The sequence below is a fragment of the Molothrus aeneus genome, chromosome 18 (assembly GCF_037042795.1).
Source record: "Molothrus aeneus isolate 106 chromosome 18, BPBGC_Maene_1.0, whole genome shotgun sequence".
Taxonomy (NCBI): Eukaryota; Metazoa; Chordata; class Aves; order Passeriformes; family Icteridae; genus Molothrus; species Molothrus aeneus.
The window spans coordinates 2,483,014-2,509,302 of record NC_089663.1 but is presented as its reverse complement, the minus strand read 5'-3'; the positions used below and the strand labels follow the sequence as shown (position 1 = coordinate 2,509,302).

The window sequence follows — 26,289 nt, the reverse complement described above, 5'->3', positions numbered from 1 at the left end:
GTCATAAAACAAACTCACACGACTTGGAAAAACAAAAAAGGAATAACACTAAACTAAGCTGAACAGCAACACTGCTCAGCACAGCTGCAGCACTTCTTCTCAACCCTGCATCAAAGGTTTGTTTCACCCTCGGTTAAAATTTTGTCTGACACTTCTGCTCAGGCCTAGGATTTTGGGTTTGTTCTGGGACATGCGTGTTGTGTGCTGTGGGGAAGAAACACCTTTCCTACTCCCTTCACTGTGTCCTGTAAGCTCTCCCTGTGTTCCTCCTGTTGTAATGTGCAGAAAGCACATTTAGCTCTCACTCACTACAGCTCTGCAAGGCAGGGCAGTACAAAGCAGCTTACCTGGAGGAGCAGGGGGCCAGGCCAGCAGCAGAGGGCTGGGAACAGAGCCCGGAGGCAGGACAGGCCTCCCTCACAGCCACTGCACTGCTGCAAGGCCGTGGCTCTGAGAGCGGCTGTGCCCAGAGCAGCTGAGGGACACCGAACAGCCCATCCCCACCAGGATCCAGAGAGGTGCCTCCATTCCCCAGCCGGCCCTGCACAGTTTTATCCCTCTCTCTTTGCTCTTGGCACTCAGTGGGTACCTGGAGGCCAAGGGCAGGCAGGTACACGAAGCTGCATGGTGGGCAGCTCTGGCAGCAGGGATGAGGCCTGGAGCCGCTCCGGCCGCCCACAGCAGGTGACCAGCACTGCTTGCTGCTCCAGCCAAATGCTGCCTCCCCCCTGCTAAGAGGCTCCACATGGATCCCACCCTAGGGCTTGGGAATTAAGTGGATTTTAAGCTCTGCAATAAAAACCCATTTGACTTGAAAGAATGTTGTTATTCCTGGGAGGGGGTTTGCGCTGCTTGCTTGGATGCCTTAAAGTGAGCCGGCACTTGGGCTGCCCAAGGAAATGTGGTCGCAGTCCCCTGGGAGGCTCAGACAGCCCATCCCGGTAGTGGGGTCAGCCCAAAGCCAGCCAGGAGTCCTGCCCGGCCTGGCTGCCCAGCACCAGGTGTTCCAGGAGCCCCAGCCCAGCATGGAAATGCTGCTCCCCCGATCTCCTCAGGTCTATCTGCAGACCCGGAGCCTCCCTGGCCGGCTCGGAGCCCCTCGGGCCGCGCAGGCCCTGCCCTGCCCCACACGCGTGAGGGCTCGGCCCCGCTCCAGGCGCCGGCCCCGGGGCGGAGCTCGGCCGGTGGCACCGTCCCAGAACTTGGTTCGCACTAACCCCGAACACCCTTGTCCCTGCAGCACCTGGACATTAGAAAAGCTCTTAGTGAAACCAGCTGGAAGTTGTTTCTGCAGAGCCAGCGCAGGTCCAAGTGCAGAGGGCACAGCTCGCGGTCTCCCCACAGGGCTGTGGGCAGAGCTGGGAGCTCATTGTGCCGCAGGGAAACTGCCAAGCCTGCAGCTGCCTGGGCAAGAACCGCAGCATCGGCAAGAAAGCATTTTTCTGCCATTCCCATCTGCATTGAAGCAGTGTCAGACAAGGCTTAAGGCTGCAAAAACCAGTAGGAGAAACCAAAATAAATCAAGATCTTGATTTTCCCATAGGAAATTTACCTAGATCCCATTTATAGTCCATTTGCCCTCCTCCTTATGTAACTTCTCTGCAGGAGAGGAGCAGAAAACACAGAGAAAATAAACAATTTGCTGCAAAGAATTGGTGCAAGAGCCTGACTCACATCTAGCAGTGTGAGCAGATAACCTGAGGCTCACTGAACACACTGTGGAGAACAATGAATGCTGAAATCAACAGCGTGTCATGCATGTACAAACTGGCCCCAGGTAACACGACTCAAGCACAGCACGTTGTGCTTGAGAAAGATGCACAAAACCTACACTTTTGAGTTTATTTTATTAGTCTTAATGGCCTGACTTCCACATGTCTCATTTCCTTTTATTGAAGCTGTCAGAGGCATTACATTATCTCACATGCGTGCAAAACCAGCATTTCAATCGAGCTCATACAGGTTTGAAATGCCACAGCTGAAGAAAACAAGGCAGTGGGAGCTGCAGAGGGAGGGGGCGGGAGCAGAGTCCAGAGCACACCTACAGGCAAAATCTCCCAAGGCTCCCCGAAGAAGCCGAGCGCAGTCTCTAATCAGAGAGAAAGGATAGGTACTTGTGCACGCCGGATGATTCACTGGAGAAGGGCGAGCAGTCCTGCTGCAGCAGAAGGCTGATGAGTAATTGATGGCTCGTCCTAGGCACAAAGCCGAGTCTTTTACCCCAGCGCAGAGCCGTCTGCCAAACCAGCTCTACCGACAGGCCCAGGGGGCAGCAGCACCTGCACTGCTACTGCAAAGGTTGGAAAGAAACGGCATTGCACTCGTATTTTCACAGGAATTCCCCAGTGCTGCCCAGCTGGCCTCAGTTACTCATGCTCACTGCAGCTTTTCATCCTCATTAGCGCTCCGTGACAGGGAAACACATCCCAGCTACAAAGATAAAGAAACAGATCCAACCAGGTAGCCTGGGGGGGATGCATTCTCTCTCTCTCTCTTGTGGGCATGCTGCTGGCAGCGATCCCATGCACAAAATACCCCCTCGGGTCCCTGCACATGGTGCTCAAGGCACTCGCTCACCTCCCCGGCCATTCTGCTCCTCTCATTTCCAAGATGTGAAGGACAGTAGGAAAATTAACTACTAATGGCCAGAGACAGCCTTTTACAGCTGACCTGCCTTCTCACAGCTGGCATTTGGACAGCAGGAAATCACGGTATTTTGGCATTAACAAAGGCCTGCTCCACGTTTTGTTTCCCCAGCCAGACTTCTTTTTAAGTGAGTTGCTCACATCCACATGTGTGTCATGCACAGCAGGTACAAATCACCACTGGCCAGGGTGCCATCAGAGAGGAGGCTCATAGGGCATTATGTACATGTACTGTGGCAAAGTCTGACCTTTATTTCAATGCTGCACATCCTCAAATCCTGGGAAGCCCAGGAGAAGCATCCCGCTGCTCTGTACATATCATAATTGTAGTACAAAAGCAGTTTGCAATATACAATTTAAATAAGAAAACAGTCATTGTAGCTGAGCCCACAAATTTACAGGGCTACTTTTCACAGTAATTTTAACAATAACAACATGGCTCAACATCCCTACGCTATGCAGATGCAGAGTGAGGAGATGGTGCCCCTAAAACCTGGTGCACAGCCTTTTCCAGTGTCCCTGCACAGGGGTCCTGAGGCACAAACTGCACAGGTCTGCTCAGAGATAACATCTTGCTACACACACACACACACTCTCACACAGAAAACCATCTGGCACACAGGCTAAATGACACACCTCAGTGCCACACAGCAGCTATTAGTGTGACACGAAAACATTCCCTAAATAACACCTAGGAGCATGTCTATCCTCCCTGAGAAGCAATGAGTCTGTGTCACCAAGTCCCCAGTGCCATCTGCACGTGGGCAAACAGGGAGGTTCCCCCCTTCTAAGAGGAAGATGAGAAGAATCCCTGCTTGCATGGCAGTGCACAGGCTGCTCCTGCCCAGGATGGGACCACACAGGAGGGAGGTGGAACCACTCTGATAACTAAACATGGACAGATCCCTGGAGACTCCCAAACAGGTGAGATAACTTCACACACTCACAGAGCAGTGCAGGAACCACAGCTATAAATGATATTCTCCAGGGGTGGCAGGGAGAGGGAGAAGGAGTAAGTTCACAGTGGAAAGTTTCCTTTCCCTCTAAAGGAAGAATCTGTAGTGACACAGAGCACTGTTGTTCATGGCCCTGCTTCTGACAACCTTGGAAAGCCCCAGAGGAGCCCCCCACATTCCATGAACCACATCCCTCCACCACCTCCACAGAATGAAGAGTGTTTCACTGACCTCAAATCTAGGGCTGGCAGAGGAGGGATGGACACGGGGACAGGAAGACACACAGCCACACAGCCTTTGCTGCTACTTCTCCTGCATGGAACAAACTCTCCCCTGCCTGCAGACTCTGCAAACTCTGCCCCTGCTGTGCTCCAGACACACCTTGCTGTGCATTTTACTCTCACCTGCTGCTGGAAGAAAGGCGAGACTCTAGCTTTACTTTGACTACACTGACTGAGGAAGCTGCTCAGAGTTCACCAGGATTGCTTGCTTTGCTCGCCTTTGCAATATTTTCTACACGTGGATGGCTTACTGGAAGTCCTCAGCCCCCATCTCCTTGCACTAAGTCCCAGGAGGAAGGGATGTTGGAAGCTGCCAAATGCGAGGTGCCAACATTGACTGCGAGTTCAGCAGCTCTTTAAATTCTGTTCTTGCAGACCTGTGGTTTCCTGCTCCTGCTGGGAAGAAAACCACAGCACAACACATTGAGCCTGATCCACAATGACATGGCTGGGGCAGCCACCAGTTCAACCACTGCTTGTGAAATATGGTGAGAGTTGTTGTGCAAGGAGACAAGGAAGTGAAGGTGTCCCACTCTACTGCTTGCAGCAATACCTCTGCCTAGTGTAGGCAAAGCTTCACAAGTCCAACAGTAAATTCAATCTCATTTACAATTTTCTTTCAGTCTTTTCACTGGGAAGGATCCTCCCCATTCACCAGCAGGCGTAGGGGAACAGAGGGTACTGGCTCCACTCTGCCATGGTGCCATGGGCATGTCCTGGAGTTCCTTGTGTGTTGTACTCCGTGGAGAAGGCCGAGTAGCTCATTGCCCTGTACTGGCTGTGGGAAGGCACCACCCACTGCCCCAGGCCCTGCTCGGTGCCATAGGGACTGTACATGGGCGCCCGGGCCCCGGCTTTCCCCACAGAGTCCAGAGCCATGTTCACCACTCCTGTGTAGTCCTGGGGAGGAGGCAGAGGTGGGGGCAGTGGGGGCAGGTTGGTGAAGCCCTCTGGGAGCTGTTTGGAGTCGTGCTCGGGCACCATGGCGAGATCCAAGGCGTGGCACCTTGCGCGGAAATCGTTCAAGGTGGCAGCGTCGCGGCTGGGAAGCTGCTGGCTGTCCCCAGCTTCGTGGAACCTGGGCCCAAGGGCAGAGAGAAGAGCAAGTCAGACCTACCAGAGTGGAAAACCATGGAAAATCCACAAAGATCCCCTGGGGAAAAGCAGGGCAAGCTCTTCCCCTTGCCTACTTCTTCATCTTACTGTTACTGTGGATTTTAGCCCAAGCCTCACTGTCACACTCACAGAAAAATGAAATGCCAAAGAAGGTGAGTCCAGATTAACTTAGTTCAGACTAAGTTCTAGTCTGGACTCACTCACACCCAATTTTGCAATGAGGAAGGAAAATGGAGTCTTGTAACTCCTCCAGCATTTCCTCCAAAGGACAGGCAAGCTCTGTAGTACTCAGAGCTGGCTGGGAGAGCATTTTGGGACAGGGAAATAAGAATATTACAAAGACATGAGCATGCCCAGAACCAGTGGGTTTGAACTAGAAGAGAAAGGCTATCCTTGGACCTATGTCCATGCTAATCTACCATCTCTCAGCCACATGTGCTCTCCAACAGGAAGGCATCCCCCTCCTATTACCAGCAGGCTGTTTTTCTTAAGGAATGCCCAGCAGAAGAAGAGGAATCCCATCAGTTGAAGCGTGGCATTGGAGCAGGAGGCAGCACTCACCGATACGTGTGGTAGGATGGTGTTGGCACCTGCTGCTCTCTGGCCAGAGCCTCCCTCTGCTCAGCAGGCACTGGTGAGGCTGCAGGGAAGGCCTGGCTGCTGTTCTGCTCCGAGCCCCAGAAGGGATAGCCACTGCTCACCACCACGGGGTTACTCTCTTCCTTCACGTCCACGTTCTCGTCCTTCTCAAAATCTGACTCAAAGCAGGGAAAAGAAAGAACGGGAAAGAATGAGAAAGGGGAAGAGGGAGGCAAAGCTCACAATGGTCTGTTGGCAGTTGCAGTAATCACAGGATGGTGGAAGGAAACACACAACCCCCTCCTGTAGCCCTTCTGCCTTAAGGGAATAGCCCCTTCCAGCTCCTCTCTGCCCACGTACTGTGGTGGTCAGTCCTGCCCGCCCTCTCCTTGGCTGTGCTACTGCAAGCAGCACCATGAGCTGGAGCAAGGAATGATTTAGCTTAAAAAACTTCCTGAATATCATTCTCTGGGTTTGTTGTGATCAATTATATTGATAATTTACCACGTTCCTCAGCAGCAGGCTCCTTTTCCTCAGGCAGCTTCCTCTTCTGGCTCTTGGCTGGACTGGGCTTCTGGCATTTGGCTCGTCCTTCCCTGGAAAGAAACAAGACATGGGGGTAGCTTGGATGTAAGCTTTTTGTCTAAATATATAGGCAGGGATGCTATAGGAGGAGAAAGAAAATACAGAGCATTTTTAAAGTTTAAGTAAAAAAGAGTCAGTTTTGGCCTTTTTTCATCAGGAATTTTTTTTTGAGGAGATTTTTTTTTCAGGCATAAAATAACACAAAACAAAATCTCAGATATTTTTGTAACATTTTCTGCTTGGGAAAAAAATCTCCATTTTTTTCCCTCTCTATTGCCAGTCTGGGGTTGCAATTTAAGCTGGTTTTTTCAACTCATCCACTGGCTGCCCTCAGACCAAGCAGAAGATCTCACTGGTATTGGATCCATCTTCCCTCTTGCAGACAAAATCTCCCCCTGGAAGAGACACTTTTCCACCCACAGGAAAAGGAGACAAGGGAGCCTCCAAATGTCAGAATCAAGCTGATCTCCAAGAGACCAAATGGTCTGCTGTGGACTCCTGTTATCACTGCTATTCACATGTCAGACTCCAGTCTAGCTCCAATGTGCAAGAGAGTGCAGGTCTCAAATTTGTCACACCTCCCACATTTCTGTAGGAATTGTCACCTCCCACTCCCCAAGTCTCTTGAGAAGAGGCTGCACAGAGGGACATCACTCCCAGATAGAGGGAAATGCAGTGTGCACAATGCAGCAGGCTCAGCAGAGCTGGCTGGTAGAGTTTTGTTCAAAGACCTTGGGTAAAATTCACAAGTGAACTCCAGCTAGAGACAAATTGAAATGAAAAGACAGTTTACCTTCGAGTGTTCTTCCCATGTTCACGGAAACCTTTAGCAAATGGATTGTTGTCAATCTTGAGCTTTGTAATCTTTAAATGAAAAGAACAAGACTCAGCATCACAGTGACTGTTCCAAGACTTTCACCTTTGTCCCAAGATATTTATCACAAGAGATAAACTGTGTGAGGGTTTTGGACATGGCCTTGCCACAGTATCTCAGCTCTCCCAGCAGCTCCCATCATGGATCAGGAACTGACCCACAGGGAGAAGTGACCCTGCCAGGGTCAGCAGGGATTTGGGTGGGATTCATCTGACTAGAGAAATATACAGGGTGAGGATCTGTATCTGGACCTGCAGCCATACTTTTTACTGCATTTGGAGTTCTGTGTCACTGACAGTGCACTCAGGACCATCACAGTGCATGACTCATCACAGAGGAGATGTTTTCCACAGGAACCACAATGTGCCTGTTTCATCCCACTGTTCACCACAGGTGCCCAGGATGAGCAGACAGGAAGGAGCCACCTCCTCCACAGGAATTTTACAGACAGCATTTCACAGCGTGACCAGAAGCAGAGCCTGCACACCGTACCTGCTCATTCTGGTAGGCAGTGACAGAGGTGAAGACAGTCTCAGGGAAGCTGAACACCTGGAAGATGCTCCAGCGGACACTGAAGAGGTCGTCGGCCTGCACGATGTGGAAGCGCGGCTTGTAACGGTGCATGGAGTGCAGGATGATCTGGGACACACAAGGGACAAGGTTTCCATGTGCCACCACTGCCAGCACACTGCAGATCCCCTGTGCAGACTCCCAGGACACCCATTTCCCCTGCAGTGACAGCACAGACCCGTGCCTTCCTGGGCAGGGAGCCAAGGGGACACAAGGACTGAGCTGAGGGAGGAAAAAAGGGCACTTGGATATGTTTTAAATTCTACATCATCTAATTTCTCACAAATCCTGCTTATTTCCCACAAAGTTCGTCTGCAATGAATTCCAAGAGAGCACAGCACAACTTACATGCCCATGTTGATCCAGAGTGTTGTTAGTGAGCTTCAGTTTTTGGAAGGAGACAGGTTCTTTCATCCAGTGGCTGCCAGGAGCTGGGGAATCTGGGTGGACATAGGTGCGACAAGGGAGCTGGGGCTCTGCTTTTCCAGCAACTTCCCACTGATCTTTATTCCACTGTGAAGGGAAAGATAGAAGTCTGGAGCTTAAAAAAAATGCTTTCAGTACAGAAAAGGCCCAGCAAGTTTGCTTCACTGTCAATTCTGTGCACTCCTCTGAAGCACAAGTAGCGGATTCTCTCTTATGAGCCATGATCATGTTACCAAATCAGCTCCAAGTTTAGGCCTCATTTTTCCTCCCTTTCTCCCTATGGCTGCCAGAAAAGTCTGACATTAATCATGATTAAAACTGTAGTGCTTACAATGAAAATTAGTTACCTTTCCAGCTGCTCCCCAAGCAAAACTGACAAATAACTCCAGAGAGACATAAAATCCATCAATTACTTCTGAACTTTGTCCAAAGAGAATTTATTTATCAGTGTGTGACAAGTGAAGCATAAAGATCAATCTATTTCAAACAAAGATGAAAGGACAGCATAAATTCTGTTATTTAAAGTACTTACCTTGTACCTGAAGTTATCCATTGGCACAAAATCTACCAGCATGAGGTACTTGGCATACGGGATTAAGCCAGAGACTTTGATTTTGCATTGAGGAAACATTCGTCTGAGGGAGAAATGAAAACCAGAGTATAATGGTTTCCCTGAACAGTGGCTGTCAATGATCAAGCAGCATGTCACATTTACTCACTACTGTGCAAAGCCCTGGGAGCAGTATTCCTCCAGCCAGCCACTGACCATTTGTCCATCTCATTGATGGACTCTTTAGTCCTGTGGGTTTAGATTGATAGACATTAACAGGGCAGCAGTCACTGAGGGCCTGACACTGTTTCAGCTTTTGTTCCTCCAATTCCTCTAACACACCAGTGGGAAACTTGAAAGGAGCTATTTGGAGGCTGTACGTAGTTCCTGGCCTGCTGCAGCCCTCACAGCCCTGGAGGATGGATTAAACCTGAGCGTGGGCAGAAGATGTGCTCTCATCTAAGAGCACACCCAGCTTTCTGTTCCCGTACTCCCTGCCACTGCTTTTAACTTCTGACTCTGCAAAAAAGCTTTGACAGCTACCGCCCTACCCAAAGGGATTATTCCAGCTCACAGCAGCTTTGACACAATACTTTACAGCTTCACAATTCCATCTTCTTTCACTGCAAGCTCCACGATACATGACTCATTTATACTTCAGTGGAGTCTGCACACACAGATCTTTAAGAGTCTGGGCCATATTCTTGTCTGCAAACACAGACTCAAACCCAAACATTTACTGCTCAACTGCTGCTGCCTGTGACCCAGGCAAAGGGAGCCCAGGGCACTTCCAGAGCAACCTCAAAGTGACAGGAAGAGCACCAGTGTTAAGTGGTGAGATAAGGGTACAGGAGTTTTCTCAGCACAACAGCCCCACAAGTGACCTTTTGCACTTCACAGTTTGGACTCCTATGACACCTTGAAAGTGCAATTCTTCTGCAGGACCAGGAGGATCTGCATAACTGTTTTAAGTTAAGGGCCACCATTCAAAAATGGATCACCTGGAGACTTTGCCAACAGCTCAGACAGGTGTGGTGTGCGTGGTCAGCTGTCCTGTGCCCCTTACCTGCCAGATTTGGTGATGATCATCTCAGTTCCTATCTGGTGAAACTTCATCCAGAGCCCCATGTCCTCGAGGGTGACCACGATGGAGCTCTGTGGGAAGGGCTCCAGGCTGGGGGAAGGGAGGGCCTCACACGGCGCTTTCACGTCTGGAGGGAGAAAACAGACAGTGACTGCAGACAGACAGGAGGAGAACTGGCCCTGCTCTGGGCACTCTGTGCCACTACAAACCTCCTAAAAACTGTTCCTTTTCTTCAAAGGATTTCTGTTACCTAGTAGGCTCAGAGGTAGGGAGCCTTTCCCAACAGGTTTGGGTTTAGCTGGTGGGTCCTTCTGTAAGATCTGTGTGTTGTACCAACTCAACCTAAATTCCACTGTTACAAAACCCACACTGGCAGGTAGCCACAACCCACTGTGCTGGTATGACCAGGGTTACACAAAACACTTTATCAAGAGAATACGGTGAAAGCTGAAAGGACTGGAAAGATTTTAACAGTGGCTAATAGGGGAAAATGACAAGTAGGTGGTAGCCGAGGTGAAAAATGCCCCCAGAAGACAAAGATGAGACAGACAGGAGCCCTAAATGCAAGTGAAGGCAAGAAAAGGAGGTGACAGACTATGGACAGCCTATATTCTGAGAAGAGAATGGCTGCTCTGAACTGGAAGTGGAGCTGGGAACCACTGGGGAGCCTGTGAGAGGGGTGGGAGGTGTCTCTTCAGTAACACACCATGGCAGTGCTGCAACCTGCCTGCTCTTCCTCTTAGAGGCACAGAACCCACTGTGGGCCCGGGGAAGAGGAAAGGGAAACCATTCTGGAAACCTGCTCTTCCTCTTAGAGGCACAGAACCCACTGTGGGCCCGGGGAAGAGGAAAGGGAAACCATTCTGGAGGAACTGCTGTCGATGGTACCAAGCACCTCTGCACAGCTATTTGGATTAAAAACCTCCTTAAAACCCTGAGCAAGTGCTCTCAGCAATATTGTAAGGCAGGCAAGATTGCTGCTGTCCTGCTGAAAAGCCCAGTTCCATTTTAGGTCAGAATGGGACCAGTACAGTTCTGGTGGGCTGAGCTCAGACCCAGCAGGGTTTAAGAACACTGCCCTGAGGAGGGGTGAGGATCCTGCTCAGCAGGGCACCCCAGGAGCTGGGCTGTCCCCTCTGGGTGGTGCATTAGTAGCCAGGCACAGCTATTTGTTTAAAATGTAGATTTTTATGCCTCTCAGCCTGATCAGATCTTATTCAGAGCACAGCAAAAAAAAGGGAATTTTTACCTTGTTACAGATTTCCTGAGTAATGCCTTCAAAAGAGTATTCACAAAAAGTAGACAGCTATTTTCAGAGAAATTAGCTTTTTTCACAAAGGGACATCTTTCACCAAAACAACTCAATACAACTCTAAGTGGTTCTTCCCTCAGGATTAAGAAGCAGAAAACATTAAAATGTAATTTTGTCTGTTTGTAGAGGTCTTTAGGCATTTAAAAAAAAAATCCTCTACCCTTTTTTCTGCTTTGATCCAACATTAATGAACTGGCCAAGAAGTGACACCTAGTTTGCTCACCAAGATTAGCCTGTTAACATCTTCTTACGAAAGCTTCCCCCATATCCTCTTGCAAAGACATGAAAGCTGCCATGAGATCATGCATTTGGTAGCTCAGTGCAGCACATGTATCAAAAGGAGTTACAATAAAATTGGGCTGATTTCCCACAGGAGCCATCCAGTCACAAATAAATGCAAACAGGTTTTGATTAGCTAGACAGATGCTCGCTCCTTCCCCAAATGAATTTTGGAATTAACATTTCTTTAAGCAAATTCCAATGCCATTAAAAGAGACTACAAGAAGGCAGATCTCAGGAGTCTTTAGTGAGGGGAGATTTCCAATGAAGTCAAGAGGAACTGAAGTGAAAGGAGTTCAACACTGAATTAAAAATCAAAGGCAGATGTTATAATCTGGTTTTTACCACAATGAGTCCCCAATGCACCTGTAGGAGCACAATGCTGCAGGAGCCAGGGACAATAAATGCTGCAGCTGAGGTTTAAAATGCAATTAATGACTTTCACCATGCAGGTTTGTGTGCACAGGCTGAGGCTGAAAAGCAGGACATGGTCAGTCTGCATGAGGACTGGAGCCCAGCAATGGTGTGAGCTGGGGAATGGATCCACTCAGCTGCTGTCAGCTCCAGCAGGACCCTGCAGGGATGGATCTGTTTGTAGGATTTTATTTGGATTTTTGTTTCCCTCCCAGTCTGTGCCTGTGTAACTGATGGCAAGGCTCATGCACTCACCCTCCCACAAAGATGCCTGAGTGTTGGAACTATGGCACAGTGTCCAAGCACTGAGTGGAACCTGTGTGAGCTGTACTTCTATGGTTTCCTCTTCTGTGCAACTTGGTTTTAAAACCATTATTATCCAAAAGAGATTTCAACCTTTTCCAGCAGTTCTAGTTTTACTTTTTAAAAAATATTCCTATTGTCTTTGTGTTGGTAACACCACACATGGTCTGTTCAAAAACATGTTCTTTATGTCCAGATGAGGTTGAAAGGGAGGAAGCTGCTATGGTAAAGGCACTGAAAATGAAGAACTCTTCAATCTATTCTGTGTTTGATTTCAAGGTCCTCATACCAATAGGAGTAGCTTGTGCTACAGTTTCTGTATCTAGAATGAGCCATACATATCTTTTTGTCATCTTGGGGACAGAAAGGAAAGAAGCAGAAATATGAGACAATTTAGTTGTTTTAGGAGGAAGATCTCTGGATAGAAGATGCTGGAGTGCAATTCCCTCACCTAAAGCAGTTCCTCAATTAATTTTCCCTTGCTGAGACAATATTAAAATGTCAGAAAATTTGTTGCAGCCTTCCCAAAATGTGTAGGATAGGATTTGCAATACTGGAAAAACTCCAATAAGGGGAAAAGCTACACTAAAATCAGTTATTATTACATTTGTTGCTGTTATCTTCCAAGTGAAGCCCAACACTCACAGCTATCCAGCCTCCATCAGGGAGGAACACATATCAATATACAAAGCTTTGGAATAAATTCATCTTGCAAACAAGCACAAAAACCCCTCCCATGTTCTCTGATCTTCTCAATGTCAGCAGAAACACCCCAACCCTCTGGAGGGAGCCTCCTTCCTCAGACCCAGAGAGTTTTTTGGCAATAACAAAAGTATGATGTTTTACAAATGCAACAGCTTCATCTCTCAGATGCATCCAGTCCTCCCTGGAACATTTCTGCTGGAGGGGGTCATACACCAGAAGCAACCCAGTAAGAAAATGAGCTGAATCCTGCAATATTTGGAATCTTTAACATGAAAAATCCATAACACAGTCTACTTTTTTTTTTTTCATTGCTGCTCTTTTGTTTTTCAACTTAAAATTCAAGTGGCAGAAATCAGTATGAATCAGATCAACACAGCAGGGACTGAAAAATCCCAAAACAGCAGCAAAGGTGGAAATCATCTAAATCACTGCACATGTATTTTGCTCATGAATGAGACAACATCTTGCAGAGGAAGAATAAGGAAGCTGAGACTGCACAGTCACTTCTGATGTGCCTCTGATAAACTGGGCCAGGTCTTCTTTCTGATGTAGAGTAAAACCCCAGAGTAAATGTAGGGATCAGCTGCACTGACAAATACAGCACCTCTGGGCTGGCCCTTAGTGTCCCAAGGCATCTCTGTCCTTGTGCCCAATCCAACCATGCTCCTCACAGGAGAGGTGAACAGCATGCTATGAGATGGATTGAGGGAAAACATCATGAAACCCCAAGGAAATCACTAAAATCCTGTGCTGGGCATGAACCTGGAAGGAGTCGGCTATGCCTGACTGGGATTCATGCTTTCAAAGGACACAGGAAATTGGAAAAAAACCCCAAACCAGAGAGTTTGTATCAGAACTGTTATTAAAAATATAACAACTATTTCCAAACTTTCTGTGGCCTTCATCCTGAAGAATCCAGTGCTTTGCAGACAATACACAAACAACACCTCTAGCCTTCAGCTGAAGGGTCACACTGCACAACCTGATGTGGGTAAGGGAATTTTGGGCACAATTGTGACAAATCTTTACAAAAGATCTTCTAAGGCTCTCAAAAAAACATTCAAATGCACAATTTTTCATCTACTCCCATGAAAAAACCCAGTTTTTAAATCCTCTCCAGCCCCAGGCACTCTTCTAAAATGCTGGTAGGCCCTTCAGGAGCACCTTTCTGGCATGAGTCGAGGATCTTTCCGTGCAGTGAGAAAGGGAAGGAGTCCTTCACTTACCTGGTAAAGCTTGCATTTTTCCATGTACTGTGACGTCGAGGAGCTTGCAGGGCCAAGAGAGCCACCAGAGTTCTTACAAGGGGAGCCAAAATAGTCCAGTTCCAAAGCAGGTCTGATTTCCTGAAGCAAGCACAAGCCCTTCCTTCCGAGATCCAGTGTCAAGAGTGAGCGGGGTGAGGATGGGACTCGAGGCACAGCTAGCCAAGGTGAGTTCCTGTTTTATGGAGGCTAATGAGCAGGGAGGAGCTTCCCGCCAGGGTTGTCCCCTTGCGAGCCTTTGATGTCCAAAGGGACAAAGAGAGGAAGGATCTGCAGCAATGGCTGGGACTAGGGGAAGAAAATCAAAGAGAATTAACATGGCTTTGACATACAGGAAACCCTACAGGGGAAATGCACCTTGATTTACTGCTAACGCACTTTTAAACAAATAGAGACAAGACTGAAAACATCACTTCAGGACTTGGCTACAAAATAAAAACAAATCCCTTAAACAGCAAGCAGGGATCATTTCTCTTTGGCTAGTCCATGGGTTTGTGGTGATTCTCATCCTCAGCACACAGAATCATTCTACTCTGGATTTCTGGTATCAGAATCAGGACTGCATCCAGCTCCTTCCTTCCCAAGGGGGTGATTAACAGTCTGTGGAAAGTTTGCTCTCCCCACCGGAATGCTGCAGCAACACATCCCTTCAGCCACTGATGCCTTCTCCAACAACATGAATATGAATAACAACGAACACATTTGATGGTATAACATCACTCATCTGCCCAGTTTCTGCATTGCCAGCCTGAGCTGCACTTCCTTTCCGGGAGGATCAGGCACTGAGCTCATGCCTTGCTCAAGGCACTGCTCTTACCCAGGGAAGGCTGAGCAGAAATCGAAGGGCTTGAGCATTTTCCCTTAATTAGTTTATTCTGCAAGTGTGACCATTAGCTTTTGTGCTTATAAGTGCTTACAAGTGCTAAGAGACAGCAATCAAGGCTCAAGCTCCAGGGCCCAAGACAGGCACTGCACCTCCTGAGGAAGGGGGTTCTGTGCATTCACACACACAAATGGCTGTACTAACATTTACAGGACCAACACGGTCAAAAAGTGCAGGTCAAAAGCAGAATATCACTCTGAACAGGCCAGGGCTGGGTCCTGCACAGCAAATTTAGGAGCTCTGCTCATTACAAAGAACTGGCTACAAGGCTGCATCACTTTCACTGTCTAGATTTATTCCAAATAAAAGAAACGGTTTTTTGCATTTTGTCAGTGATGTTACTGGGACATTTGATCTTCAGTCTGAGGTACAAAACAAATTTTGAATTTATTTATTGAGTTTCTACACCCAAACAACAAGCCTTCAGTTCTGTTTTTACTGCCTTTTGGAGCAGGCAGTGCTAGGACATGCAGAGAGGACAAAGGAGCTTAATCAGAGCAGGGACTGACTCTCTTCCAGGGTTATATTGAATTTTAGGCATCCCAGTGCTAGCCAGGGGAAGAAAAGTCATTGCTTAGTGTGGCAAGGAAGAATGTTTTAAAGAAAAGGGTTGGAGAATTTGCAAAGTCCTGAGGAGGATTTAGAGCAGGAGATGGTCCACTGGCTCCTGGCACCTCTGCAGAACAACATCCAGCCTTGCTGGCCCCTTTTAAACCACTGGCTAACACAGAAGCCTACAGGCCTCTCTCCCTCAGGCGATTTGGAGACATCCAGGGCTGTGGAGTCTCAGCATATTGAGCAGAGGAATACCATGTGGTGGAGAAATGTCAACTTGTGGCTCAAATGGAAGTTATTTATTAAATATGGGGAGAAATAAATCAGAAAGGAAAAGGTCAGCTGAAATGGTATCAAGGTCAGATCTCTGCTTGTGCTTGCACAGCCACTACCAGACACAAACAAAATAGGATGCAGAAATTCTTTTTTGCTCTGCTACAGAAGGAAAGCCAGCATTGCATCTGCTCCCCCTCCATGTCCTGCTTTCCTAATGCTAGTATTTTAATTGTAGAAAGCGGAAAAAGACAACCATAATCAGAATCTGAAAAGGAAAAATAGAACAAAAATTGGGTCAGATTCAAGCTAGCAGCGAAGATGAATCAACATCCCACACAGTCAGAAACTGCACAACAGCAGCAGCAGCTCTGGGAATTTCAGACTTCACCTGACAGGAGCGTGGGATGTGTATCATGACTTACTGCTGCTTCCACAAAGGCTAGGAGATGGTCTCCTGCTGCCACTTCATTTGCACACTGTGTATCAGCATGTCTGGGGAACGGCACATTTGCTGCAAGTACTCAAATCCTTTTGGCTTCTCCCAGCTGATTGATGGGGAAGGTGGAGCCATTAATTACCCATGACTAGTTAACAATCAGCTTTCTCCCAGCCATTCTAGTTGCACTGGAAATGTTTTAAAAGTGAAAAAAAAAAGTGAATTTGTTACTATTGCTGGAAAGTGTGGCTAATAGGAGCAATCCCCAGGAAATTCATCCCTAGGAAAGAGGGAATTTAGCACATTACCCTCATCTGTCCATCCATGGAGAGCCCCCAGGCAGTTTGATGGGAAGACAGAGGTGACTGTGCTGGTGTCTAACAATTCACCGGCAAATTGGAGGCTGAGGGTATGGAAAGGGATGGGAGAGAGAGTGGATGTGACACGTGTGAGTCAGTGACACACAGGGCTCTGCTCTGAGCCCATTTCAGCAGCTGAGCCCAGCTCTAACAGCAGGCTCTGCCCTATGCTGAAGGGATGAGCTAGGGCAGGAGGGAGGCCATGTGTGATGACAAAAGCACAGGCCAGGAGCTTTTGCTTTGCATCTCTTTGAGAAGCTGATTAGAAAGAAACATTCCCCTCTGGGTTTTGCAGTAAGGCAAATGTTTTCTGGCATTTCTGGCATTTCTCCCACCTTCAGTGAAGGTTTAACCCTTTGTGCTCAGCAGGACCCTGCAGGGAGCTGGTTTGTACACAAGCTCTCCAGCACAGTGATGTCCTGCCATCGCTGGCTGCTGCCTGGGGCTCCCAGGCTGCTGGAGAACAGAAAAGGGGTCAGGCTTTGGCTAATGGGGCTGGAGTGGCACTGCCACCTCTGCCCAGACAGAGTTCCCAGGGGAGCATTCTGCCCTGAGAGCAAGCTCCAAGTTACTGCCTGGGAGACAGCTGAAATGTAAAAGTTATCTTCCAAAAGAACCTTGTGATGGTGTTCACAGGAGTCTTAGAATGAAGGAAGAGATTTGAATGTTGACTCCATGTTTCAGAAGGCTGATTTATTATTTTATTATATATGTTATATTAAAACTATACTAAAAGAATAGAAGAAAGGATTTCATCAGAAGGCTAGCTAAGAATAGAAAAAGAAAGAATGATAACAAAAGCTTGTGACTGACTGAGACAGTCCGGACAGCTGGGCTGTGATTGGCCACTAATTAGAAACAAGCACATGAGACCAATCCCAGATGCACCTGTTGCATTCCACAGCAGCAGATAACCATTGGTTACATTTTGTTCCTGAGGTCTCTCGGCTTCTCAGAAGAAAAAATCCTAAGGAAAGGATTTTTTCAGAAAATATCATGGCTACAGAACCTGCCTTAGATTATTGCTCGTGGGTGCAGTAGGCAGTATCCAGCCCCCAGGTTTCCCTCTGTGAGGAAGTGTTACCATGTCAGCTTTTACAAACTGAGCTAGAGCAAGGCTGCCTTGTCTGCCTGGAACTGCACAGGCAGGGAAGGACAACATGGAGCAGTAAAAGCTGCATCTAAGAGATCCTCCCCTCTGAAAGGTGAGGAAAGTCTTCCTGCCATTTAAATGGGACTCATTTAGCCCATTTCCACCTGGCACACAGAGGCCACAGCCCCAGAGCATCTTGGCAACTCTTTGTGAAGGATTCTGTGCCATCTGCAAGGAATGAGTACTGGAAAGTGAAAAGACAGAATGTCATCAACAGGGCCCAAAATAAAACAGATAGCTCTACACTGATACCTACTTACTTTCATGCTTCATTAAAAACATGAAGTGGTCTCAGATTCTCCAGAATCCACAAACTCCCTCCTTAAATCCAGGCTCAGCTCACTGTGAAGCAAATGCAGCCTGATTTATGCACACGGGGCCACAGGGAAAAGCTGACTTTTTTCCAGAGAAAAAGCCTGATGAAACTTGCTCCTACAGCTGTGCCAGCCTGTGACTCCTTGTCCCTGTTAGTGCCTGACACCTCACCCAGAAAATAGGAAATACAAGAGCAGGGCTGGCCAGGACAGAGCTGCTGAGCTCTGGCAGCACAGGCACAACCTGAACTTGGGCAGCTTTCTGAGCAAGTCTCTGTGGGCGGCTACAGGAATGGTAAAAGCCTGCAGAGTGTTTTGAGAGCCTCTGAAGAAGTGGTACATATCTCCTATCATGCTGCAGCACAAGAAACTGTTCCTACCCAGCTCCTTACAGCAGCTCACATAACACAGCATTTCCTTCTGGTGGAGGAAAATGGCACCTTTTCTCCTCCTTTTTATGGTTTTCATTTTTTTTTTCCTGAGAAAAGCTATCTGGTGTCTTCAATGATATTACAAGTGCCAGGCAGACCTTCCTACCCTGGGACAATGCAAGGGACCCCACAGAAGGCAGATCTCTGTAGGGCTGCTAACCCCATACTGAGCCCCAAACTGCACCACCCCCAGATTTCCCCCGTGCTCTCAAGAGTGCAAAAATGACATTTGGCAAAGCAAAGCAGATGGGTTTGGAGAGGGCCTGTTGGTAACATCTCCACGCTAATTCACCACAGGCTCCCAGGACAGGGGCTCCGAGAGCTGTGGGGACGGGTCACAGGCCACAGGCCAGCTGTGACACGATGTGCTCTGCAGGGGAACCTGGGAAAGCAGCTCAGGTAGACAAAAAGCTGTACATTATAAGCTTGAGAGAAGACTTTTCCTTTTGCAGTTTGTGGATTGCGGTTATCGGGCCGCAGAGCTGGAGAGGGCACTCCCCTGGCTCCCTCCCTCCCTCACATCCCCGGGCCCGCTCCCAGCGCCCCCTCAGCGCGGCACAAGAAGGGAAACACTTAGCGGCCACTTAACACTGCGGCCCGAGTCTGGCCTCAAAGGCTGCAGTCCAGAGTCAAATGCAAAATATGTCTGTCTAGAGCCCTTTCAAGTTCTCACAGAGCCCTGATGTCGGGTGCACTGTTTTCCTGTCAGCCCATTGTGTGTCCCAGACAGAGCTCAGCGCTCTGTCCCGCTCAAATCCACAAAAAGAACACGCCGAAAGGAGCTGCAGCAGCAGGAGAGCTCTGCGGGCAGCTCGGCAAAGGGAACGAGCACACGCGGCACGGACTGCCCTCACAGCCCTGCATCCTTCCTTCCTTCTACACCTGCCCTCACAGCCCTGCCTGCACACGGGGCAAGCACTGCCCTCACAGCCCTGCATCCTTCCCCCCACACGGGCACTGCCCTCACAGCCCTGCATCCTTCCTCCTACACTCCCAGCCCTGCCTGCACATGGACACTGCCCTCACAGCCCTGCATCCTTCACCCCACATCTGCCCTCACAGCCCTGCCTGCACATGGACACTGCCCTCACAGTCCTGCATCCTTCCTCCTACACCTGCCCTCACAGCCCTGCATGCACACGGGGCAAGCACTGCCCTCACAGCCCTGCATCCTTCCTCCTACACCTGCCCTCACAGCCCTGCCTGCACATGGGGCAAGCACTGCCCTCACAGCCCTGCATCCTTTTAAACAAATAGAGACAAGACTGAAAACATCGCTTCAGGACTTGGCTACAAAATATAAAAACAAATCCCTTAAACAGCAAGCAGGGATCATTTCTCTTTGGCTAGTCCATGGGTTTGTGATGATTCGCATCCTCAGCACACAGAATCATTCTACTCTTGATTTCTGGTATCAGAATCAGGACTGCATCCAGCTCCTTCCTTCCCAAGGGGGTGATTAACAGTCTGAGGAAAGTTTGCTCTCCCCACCGGAATGCTGCAGCAACACATCCCTTCAGCCACTGATGCCTTCTCCAACAACATGAATATGAATAACAACGAACACATTTGATGGTATAACATCACTCATCTGCCCAGTTTCTGCATTGCCAGCCTGAGCTGCACTTCCTTTCCGGGAGGATCAGGCACTGAGCTCATGCCTTGCTCAAGGCACTGCTCTTACCCAGGGAAGGCTGAGCAGAAATCGAAGGGCTTGAGCATTTTCCCTTAATTAGTTTATTCCAATAATGCACTGCATGCAGTGCCCTCCCAGCCCTGCATCCTTCCCCCCACACCTGCCCAAACTCACTGCTCTCAGCTACAAGGAGTAGCCTGACAAAACAGGCAGCAAGGAACTCCAGCTTAACACCCATCTATAAACACTTCTATATTTGTACACATGTGCACACACTCGTATGCAAAGAGAAGCATCATGCAGATATTAAAAACTGCTGGCAGTTTACTTAACCATATTTGAGACCAGACAAAAGCCCTGAGCAGAATGGACTCTGCTGAGCAGAAGCCCAGCAGGCAACACTGCAGCAATCTCTGTTAAAAAGCTGATTGTTTCCAGAAAAATAGCAGTAGCTCAGACCCAAAAGGTTTTATCTAAACTTCATGGATTTTCAAGATTGTTGATACTCTGTCATGGTACCTTGGTTTCCACAAAAGATTATTTTTGTTGGTGATCAGGCATTTGTAAAGCCATGAAACCAACAGGTAAAACAGACCTCAGTCATGCAAGTTAGGGTGCAAGTTACTTTGCTGGGCAAAGACAGGTCTCTTCTGTCATATGGAAGTTTCTATGAACTGCTCATCACAGTAAGGTTCTAATCAAACCAGGAAATCAATAAACATCCTCCTTATCAGAGGATCTACTTTAAAAGAGCAAATTAAAATTGTTAAGATTTAAAGTGTTTGGAATTTAAAAATAAAAACTGCTGTGAGCTCTACACAACTCTGTAGAGCTCAGTTCCTCCAACATCACTATTGACTCTAAAGAACTTTCAGAGGAAGTTAATTATCATTACCAGAAATCATGACAAGAGAACAATTAAACCATACACAGCAGATTTTGATTCAGAGCACTTACAATAAATCACGTTTCATTTTAATAAGATTTTATTACTGCGTATTTATTTTCCTTTTATAGTATTACTTAAAATTTCTTTGAAAAAGAACTATAAAAATTTATATAGCCATAGGATACATACAACTGCACATCCATCTCCCAGCAGCAAGGGAACTAACACACAGCATGTCCAACTGACCTGTAGAGTCTGAGCTGAACTTTACAGGACCTCCCAAAAATAAAATGAGCACCAAGACAGATTCATGCAGCACATGCTGCAAGATGCCTTCTGAAAACTGACATAGGGCATTATGATGGGACATAAATCATCTGCAGCCAAGTCTGAAGTCAGTAACAAAGAGCTGAAAATACACATGGATTTTAAGCAGAAAGCCCTTGGATAAAGTCTGAGCTACACTTTTTCTCACCCAGCTTGTTCATCACCTGGCAGAAAAATGTTATTTGGGTCCATAATAACAATACTCAGGTAAGAATCCTTCAACACACTGATAATAGAAAAAAGCACCTGTCAGATTTCATGGATTCCTCAAATCAGCACTGGGATGAGGCTGCCATAAGTGGACATGAACTGACACAATCAAACACAGCTGCCACCTCTCCTTGCACTCCCTCATCTCTCCAGATTTCTTTCCTTCGTTCTTCCCATGGTGAAATTTCTCATGCTCACTCTTTGTGGCAGGCAGGGGCTGGGTACAGACTGCGGGCAGATCACAGCCCAGCTCCCTCCCCCTCCCCAGCAGATTGTGAAGTGTTTATGGCCTGGCTCTTATGGCTCTAGAGGTGCTGAATGGCCTTTTCCCCCCTCGAGTCTCAGCTCCTGATGGGCAGCCACAGACCAACTTTTAGCGGGTTTGGTCCGTAGTTGTGGATTTTATTGCCCAGTTTGTCTCTTCAGCTCACATTTGTAAGCTCCAGAGTAGATTTTTCCCTGGGTAACACTCTGCAGCTCAAAGAACTCCTCTTGTTTTTATTACATCCTTAGTGATTAAAGGGATATTTAAACCTCACAATGTTCCCTGCTGTGAATATAAAAGCCTAGCATCATTTCGGATAGATGTGCTTAGAAAAATAAATTAAAAATTAGCCCTACTATATGGAACAAATGCTTCTAAGTGGTTAAGAACATCAGACACCTGAATGATTTAAATATATGGGATGCAATTCCTTGAGAATCCAAGGGATGACACATGGCTTTGTCCTGTCAGAAGAGTTACATAGAGAAGCTTTCCTTGGAAGGAGGATAACAGAGGTGTGCAATGAGTGTGAGGTGTGCAATGAGTGCATTAGGCTGAAAATACTGGATTTTATCTCCTTAGGCATAGATGACTTAGATTTCTTCTCCTCTCTAACCCTGCAAACATCAATACACTTAATAGGTGCCACTCTTAAAAACACAATCTTTGCATTTGTGAGGCAAAACTGTTTTTAAATGACTGCCACTTCACAGCCTGACCTGTGCCTGCCAACCAAACATAGATATAAACAAAACAATGTAAATTCAACAGAAATATTTATAAATTCTGCTCAGAAAAGTGCAGGGGAGTGTGCAGGAGGAAATCAAAGTCAGGTTTGGAAGCAAGCATTCCTGTGGGCACAGATCAGATGTTATCAATAATGAGGTCACTGCTCCTGCCACCCTCAATGCTGCAGTTACTGCTTTCAGTTTTAAGCTACTGCTGGGCTCAGGCTTGGTGACCTGAGCCTGGCTGAGATGGAGATTTGGACTCACCACCAAGGGCCTTGATTCTTTATTTCCAAATAACTGCTGACAGTGCAGACAGAACCTACCAGAACTGGAGGGTTTGTGCTCTGCAGGACAGGAGTGCACAAGCTACAGCAGCAGCCAGGGAGGGCTGGTTATATTACCAGAAACATGAAGCAAAAATTTGAAATCTAAGTCCATACATGGTCCCCCAGTATGTCTTTCTGACTTTTTTGCCTTGTCTTTCCTCTCCAAGATGGAACTACTCCTTCTCTTCCCTTTGCACCATACTCTGAAGAAGCTGTCCAAAGGAGGAATTGCTGAATTCTGGAATTCTCCCCAGTTCCAGATTTTCCCTTAAGAGAAGATCACTTAAACTTCTGTTTTGAACAGTCATGTTCAGCCATACCCACCAATAAAGATATGGTAATACTAAGGAGGTTCCATTACAGAGGTAATTTCTGGGGTTTTCTGCACTAGGTGTGATTTCATTTCCTTGCTGAAAATAAATCCACAAATATAGCCAGAGGATGCATATGTGAAAATAGCATATAGCTGAGCAGGAAAGTGGCAGAGCCTCTTTCTGTGAGCCTGCTGTAGAACAAACTGGCAAAACCACATGTAACTCTTATCACCTCGTTATCAAAGCTACCGGGAACTGGAGGAGACTGGATGAGGTGAACACCAGAAGAGATTAGAAGAGTCGAAGGAAAGTTTCCATGATTGATGGCTCTGTTCACAAGGAAGAAATGAACATGTCTGCAGGGTGTAAACATACAGATGACAGAGGAATTAAAATTCTACAAAGGGATATAATTATCTTCATTAGTTGGGATGAAAATGAGAGAGAAGTAATTTGACTATCCAGGGAAAAGCACTGTGGCTGTGCAAGGGCAGCCTGTTTGCAGAGGAACAGACCAAGTCCTTCCTGCATCAGGCTTTTAATGGCTTTGTGCACACACCAGTGGCATTGCAGAGAGCAATCCTGCCTTTGCAGTAAAGAAGGCTCTGATGGATCTGCTCCTCTCTCATTCCTGTGATTCCTCAAGTGGATCCAGGGCCCACATGGAAGGATGGATGTTCTGCTGGCACATGACCAGGCTGCTTCCCAGTGGGATGGAGCCTGGCTCTCCGCCACACTGTGGTCACAGCACTGCACATGTCCTGTGTTTCTGCACACCATAATTCACAACAGGCCAGCTATGGACTCCCAAGGGATGTGAGACTGCAACAGAAACACCACTGCCCTGGGAGAGCACTCTTCTTTGCACTCCAGGGCTTAGGGGGGCAGAATGAGGGGACAGGTGACAGGTTATTGAGCCACTGGTGACTTTTCCCACAAGTGCCTTTGGGAGACAGTGGAGATACACTGAAGCCACCAGCCATTGTATGTTAGAGCTGACAAAGACTGATCCACAGCTGAGAGAAGCATTTTCTCTGCAATTGTGAAGCACAAAGTTTATGAGCTGATCTCTGGGCTTTCAGAGGGCTTCAAACAGCCCTCAGGGGAGAGAAAGAATTTCAGTTTACACAACCATGCCCACTCTGTGCATTGAACTCCTGCACACTGTTCATGGTTCACCAAGTCATTTTCTTTGTGCTAACAAACTCCTGCCACGGGCAGCTGCTCCCCTTTTCCATCACAACTTTCTTTTCTATCCCTTGACAACCAAGAGCAGGCCAGAAACTGAACATTCCCCGTGCTGAGAAGTCCTTTCCTTTGAGGAATCCAACCTAGGGCTGTTCTTGCAACAAACTGGGATGGACAATGCCTCCCTCGCCTCTGTCTCAGCCCTCATGCTCACAGAGTGCCAGATGCAGCTCTGCAAACTGAAATCCTTTTCACCAGAACTGATACAGCTCTGGTTGAGGCAGTGGGTATTTCTCATGGATTCTAGAGAGGAACATGCCCATCTCTGTCCAGTAAGGTCAGCTTTGAGACTGACTTCCCACCCTTCAATTCCTGGGTTATGGTCTCTGATGAGTAGAAATGCAGCAAACCCAACTCATTGTTTAAAGATGGCTTTAACCTTGCAGAGAAGTAAAACTCACATGACAACAGTTATTGAGGAACAGAACTTGTCAGGCTCTGGTTTAGCACTTACTGCCTGAATTTTTTCTTGCCTGAAGACAAACAAAAACATTCCTGCAGAAACACAGGTCTTGGTCAAATTGCACCAGGATCAGAATAAAGGAAATCATCACTGTTACCTGCATGACCAGCTTTGCCTTCTGCAGTGCAGCCATCTTCACTGATTTTGTGACCCAGGGAGTCCCAAACTGCTTCTGTGCCACATCCTCATCAGTCAGTTCTGTCTTGCATTAGCTGAGACAGTGCCAACAAATCTGCAGTGGGATTAGCACCATAAAAGGTTTTCTGACAAGCCTGGCCTTACAACTTGTGTGCCATCCCCAAAGTTAAAACTGAAGCCTGCATCTTATTCAGCAACATACCAAGGGCATTCAACCTCAGTCTGCTCCTGTTTGCAGAGATAAAAATTATGTTAATGGATGGAGATAGTGTGGGAGACAGTTATTCTTGAGCAAACTCTGCCCAAGCCAAAGGATCCTGGGTTTCCTGACAGCATTCTGCCCCAGCTTTTCCAGAAGGTCTCCTTCAGAAATGGAATTAGGCCCTTAAGAGAGCCTAAATGCTCTCTTAATTTAAATGCATTTACCAATCAGAGGTCATCTTAAATACACCTCAATGTACTTATGCTCTCATTCCATGTTTAGCCAAACACTGCAAGATATTTTCTTCAGCAAATAAACCAGAACTCAGCAAATATAAAAGCAGGAGAATCAACCCTCCCCACTCCAACATCATTCTCATCATAGCAGGCAAAATGCTAAATCTACATCAGTGTTTTGGCAGTGAGGAAATATTCTCAAAACAACAGTATCACAGCAGTAATGTCTTCTGCTTTGGAAATGTGTTACCTTGATGTTTATACAGCCACAGGAGCCCATTCAACACTGGCAATGTGTTAATTCCATTGACATTATCGCTCAAATTCAGTCACAGGGGCTGGAGAATTCTTTTTTTTTTAAATGGCTCTTTCATCTAAAAGAGAATAAAGCAGGACATAATGGATGGTTAGTAACATATTGTTAAATGGTTACAAGACACAGGAAATTTCAGCCAAGGAATGGGAAAAACTAAAAAATCCAAGTCAGTCTCAATTAGAACAGAGCCTTGGTTTTGCTACACTGCACTATGGCAAGTTCTCAGCATTCAGAGCTAAGGATTCTCCAAAAAACTGAGCATGTTCTACTCTTACATGAGCAGAAACTCTTTAGTCCTCTCCAGAATTCTGCTCACGGGAAGCTCTGAGTTATTTGGAGTTATTCACCATCACAAAAACCCAGTCACTTTGTGTTGCTCTCATTTAACTTAATTATAGGAATAGTTCCTAGTGGATACTCATATTCAATCACTCAAGATGAAAAACCCCAGAGTTTTACCCTAAATTGGTTAGAAGATAAAATTATAAACACTTTATGACATATAAAAATGACCTAGCTGCAAATTCATTTAGGGGAGGGGGGACAGTTTTGGACAAGTAGCTTCTATTTGATGGAGACAGAAAATGGAAGATAACCTGAAAATCTCACCAGCCACTGGGAAAGCTCTGAGGCAAAA

General features: G+C 47.2%; 1 protein-coding gene across 2 annotated transcripts; it reads right to left on the bottom strand.

Moving 5' to 3' along the window:
* Nucleotides 1-1,830: 1,830 nt before the first annotated feature.
* On the bottom strand, nucleotides 1,831-26,239 carry LOC136564473 (T-box-containing protein TBX6L). Of its 2 annotated transcripts, none has more exons than XM_066562451.1 (11): nucleotides 25,587-26,239; nucleotides 24,858-25,126; nucleotides 13,906-14,232; nucleotides 9,649-9,793; nucleotides 8,565-8,667; nucleotides 7,955-8,119; nucleotides 7,529-7,675; nucleotides 6,956-7,026; nucleotides 6,082-6,173; nucleotides 5,560-5,752; nucleotides 1,831-4,960 (listed from the first exon to the last, which is right to left on the bottom strand). In XM_066562451.1, the coding sequence occupies exons 3-11, from the start codon at nucleotides 13,919-13,921 to the stop codon at nucleotides 4,534-4,536; spliced, it is 1,359 nt and encodes a 452-aa protein (XP_066418548.1). In that variant the 5' UTR covers nucleotides 13,922-14,232; nucleotides 24,858-25,126; nucleotides 25,587-26,239; the 3' UTR covers nucleotides 1,831-4,533. The 2 variants fall into 2 exon arrangements, with proteins under 2 accessions (XP_066418548.1, XP_066418549.1); XM_066562452.1 differs by having other exon boundaries at nucleotides 24,858-24,992.
* Nucleotides 26,240-26,289: the final 50 nt, after the last annotated feature.